At 33.8% G+C, this 3,522-nt stretch overlaps 1 protein-coding gene across 1 annotated transcript; it reads left to right on the top strand.

Annotated features, from left to right (window-relative positions):
- The first annotated feature begins 1,112 nt into the window (after window positions 1-1,112).
- LOC149577174 (endochitinase-like) lies at window positions 1,113-2,658 on the top strand. The gene is made up of 3 exons (XM_089822603.1): window positions 1,113-1,435; window positions 1,724-1,832; window positions 2,016-2,658. The coding sequence occupies exons 1-3, from the start codon at window positions 1,141-1,143 to the stop codon at window positions 2,380-2,382; spliced, it is 771 nt and encodes a 256-aa protein (XP_089678729.1). The 5' UTR covers window positions 1,113-1,140; the 3' UTR covers window positions 2,383-2,658.
- Window positions 2,659-3,522: the final 864 nt, after the last annotated feature.

Genomic DNA, 3,522 nt, shown 5'->3' with positions numbered 1-3,522 from the left:
TTAGATTTTGTCCACTATTTTTTTAATGAGGTCATAAATAGTAGTATTAATTTTGTTATTAATGTGACAAATAATAAATAGTAATACTAATTTTTTATATTAATGTCACAAATAAGAATACATTATGAATAGTACTTTTCAAAAGATTATATTATATGAACATTGAAGAAAATGAATGTGGTTAAGCTTTGACAAAATATACTAGAATACACAATTGACCAATTTTTCAAGTTTAGAAACTACAATGTAAATTTTTACCAAATTTATGAGATGAATTCTTCATGATTTCCATGATTCATGGTAGAAAACAATAATAAATTACAAAAAAATCATTACATTATCACAAATTTGAAAACAAAAATCAAAATATTCTTATTTATAATTGCAATTCTATAGAAAAAATAGCCTACGTGAAAGAAAATATGTTCAATAAATAGATTAAAATATGACAACTACCCTCACAACTTCTAGTACATGATCAACCCTAGAAAGTGGAAAGGGCAAATGAGTCGGTTAAACTTTAGGGCCCGTTTGGCGAGCGGAATAGGAATACGTATTCTGGAATAGAAAATGAGGCTACGTATCCCTGTTCTTCGTTTGGTTCAGCCAATATTTGATGGAAATTCGCGGACTCCAAAATTTATGTTTTCTAAAATAAAAAAAAAGTGGAATAAGAATACATATTCCAATAACACCTATTTGGGTGGAATTGCAAAACCCCATTTTTGCGCCAAAATTGGAATATGTATTGCTATTTTACTTCATATTCCAATTCCGTTTTGGTGCATCCAAACAAAAAATTCAAATTTTTTTGGAATACGTATTCCAGAATACGCATTCCTATTCCGCTCGCCAAACGGGCCCAAAAAAAGGGAGATCAATATTTCTATCATCTTCCATCTTGGGTTTTTCATCCCTCGTTGTACGTTTTTTTGCGTATTGGGTCCTCCATCCCTGGCTCTACGTCTCTCCTTCCGCGTGATAGTTGTCTTAATACCCAAGGAAATGGTTTACAGTCAACAGGCCCAAACGCGCTTTGGACTTGAAAAACTTGTACAGGCTTCTAAAAATCTTCTTCTGAACTCTATAAATACCAGAGTTTTAGGTGTCTTCAACAAGCTTGTTTCTTAGAGTTCAAGAATGGGCAAGGTTAGGATGTCATGGGTTTGTTCAGCAATAGCAATTGCATTTTCCTTGTTTGTTCTGGGTGTCCCTGCATCCGGTCAAGGCGTGTCCTCCATTATTACTGAAAATGTGTTCAATGACATGCTCAAGCACAGAAACGATGCTGTTTGCCCCGGCAAGAATTTTTACACTTACAGCGCCTTCATTGCAGCCGCCAATGCCTTCAGCGGCTTTGGTACCACCGGCGATTCGACCACTCAGAAAAGAGAGCTCGCTGCTTTCTTTGGCCAAACATCTTCTGAAACCACCGGTAACTAATTGCATTTAAAAATTGTCTTTTTGATTTATGAGTGGTCGAAGTCAAGATTAATTGTTGTTATTAATTATTATTATTATTTGTTAAATTCAAGTAGATTCGAACTCAAGATCTTTCAGATAAAAAAATCACAGCTTTAGTGTTGTAGTCTATTTCAAAATTTTCTCTCATTTTATTTAATTACCAATGGTTTTTCAAATTTGTGTCCACTTCATACAAGCTATAAGTTATCTATAATTATTTTATTTTTGTTAACACGAACAAGTGTATGACTATGAACAGGTGGGTGGGCAACTGCCCCAGATGGTCCATATGCTTGGGGCTATTGTTTTGTCAAAGAGCAGAATGGGGAAGGGAAATATTATGGGCGAGGTCCCATCCAGCTAACAGGATAAAAACACAAGACCTTAAACATCACACACTAAGTTTTACGTTTTAATTTAGACCAAGTGTGAAAAGAAAGCACTATCTATTTTCTCAATTCTTTCAAAGCAGACCAATAAACATTAAACAAACATGATGTTACCATTTGGTGATGAAGTCTAATGAATTGAACAATGTGGGTATTGGGCAGGGACTCCAATTATGGAGCTGCGGGGAATGCAATTGGCTTCGACGGAATTAACAACCCAGATATTGTCGCTCAAGACCCCGTTATCTCCTTCAAGGCGGCGATATGGTTCTGGATGACGCCGCAGTCACCGAAACCGTCATGCCATGACGTCATAACGGGCAGATGGACGCCGTCGGGCAGCGATAATGCAGCGGGCAGAGTTCCTGGATACGGAATGACTACAAATATAATCAATGGAGGGCATGAATGTGGAGCAGGATCCAACGCCAAGATGGAGGATCGCATTGGTTTTTACAAGAGGTACTGTGATATGATGGGAGTGGATTATGGGCCTAATCTCGACTGCTCCAATCAGAAACACTATTAGACTTGAGTTCCAAAAGATAACTATCTATCTCTAATAATAATAACTATTAATAAAGTGGATTGGAGTCGCGTAAAGCTATAGGACTCTCTCTCGACTTTACACAAAGAAGTCAAGTCTTGCTTTACAGTTCCTTTCTTTCCTTGATGGGGCAGATAATGAATGATTTATTCTTAGAGTCTCATATCAATCTGACATGGGCTAGATGCCATTACAACCCTGTTTATATTATTGCTATTACAACCCTGTTTATACTATTGCTGTTACATCCAGATCAAATTGGCTATGATGTCTGAATATTGCAATTTATTAATTCTTAGAAATTTACAAGCAGTCAATTTATTAATTTAAATTAATATTAAATAATAAAATAATATCCAATCTGTCGGCTGGGTAGACGCTGCCCATCCAGATTGCTAGTGGTGCTGGACAGCCCCAATCCAGATTGAGGTTTTTAATTTTTTTTTTTTTTAATATAGTTGGTTTGTGTTAAAACTACTTGTTATTTAATTGTTGTAATTTTGGTTAAATTAAGAGGGTTTATTTTAAATTTCGTATTTAGATATTTTTAATGGAGTACTAAAAATCTTGTTATAAAAGTAAAAGAAAATGAATCTTGTTATAAAAGGAAAAGAAAATGATATCCTATTAATTTAAAAGGTTAAATAGAAATGTTATATTTATCAAGTACAATTATATCTTGAATCAAATAAACATGTTGATGATTTATAATTGTTATGATGTTTGAGATTGTAGTTTTTGTCAAATTTTAAGTCAACATAAATGTCTTTGTATTGTCATTGGAGTGGCAAATTAAAAAATTTAAAGTTGTCTTAATTAGGGTGTCTTTTAACTCTCAAAAGTCATTGTAATTTGTACAATTTTCCTAGGACTAAGGACATTCGCTTTGACATTTTGTAGTTAACATAAAGCTCTTTGCATTGTAGCTGGAGCGGTAAATTCAATTTCTCAAAATTAGGTAATTAGTCAATCGTTTAACTTCCAAAATCATTGTAATTTGTGCAAATTTCAAAGTGCTAAGGACTTCCACCCTATTTACCATTAAATGACATTTAAAAGAAAATTATTAGAATTTGTATGGAATACATATTTATCATCAAATCTAAGTTTTCTATAACATTT

This window comes from Cupressus sempervirens, chromosome 1, assembly GCF_028749045.1.
Source record: "Cupressus sempervirens isolate cs-2001-9-10 chromosome 1, ASM2874904v1, whole genome shotgun sequence".
NCBI classification, from domain to species: domain Eukaryota; kingdom Viridiplantae; phylum Streptophyta; class Pinopsida; order Cupressales; family Cupressaceae; genus Cupressus; species Cupressus sempervirens.
This window is presented reverse-complemented; position numbering and strand designations above follow the sequence as displayed.

Bases quoted from the DNA above. Each gene is read 5' to 3' on its own strand.
- LOC149577174 (XM_089822603.1), top strand. From the start codon at position 1,141: ATGGGCAAGGTTAGGATGTCATGGGTTTGTTCAGCAATAGCAATTGCA. The intron at 1,436-1,723 runs GTAACTAATTGC...GACTATGAACAG, and splicing joins AACATCTTCTGAAACCACCG to GTGGGTGGGCAACTGCCCCA. The intron at 1,833-2,015 runs ATAAAAACACAA...GGTATTGGGCAG, and splicing joins GGTCCCATCCAGCTAACAGG to GGACTCCAATTATGGAGCTG.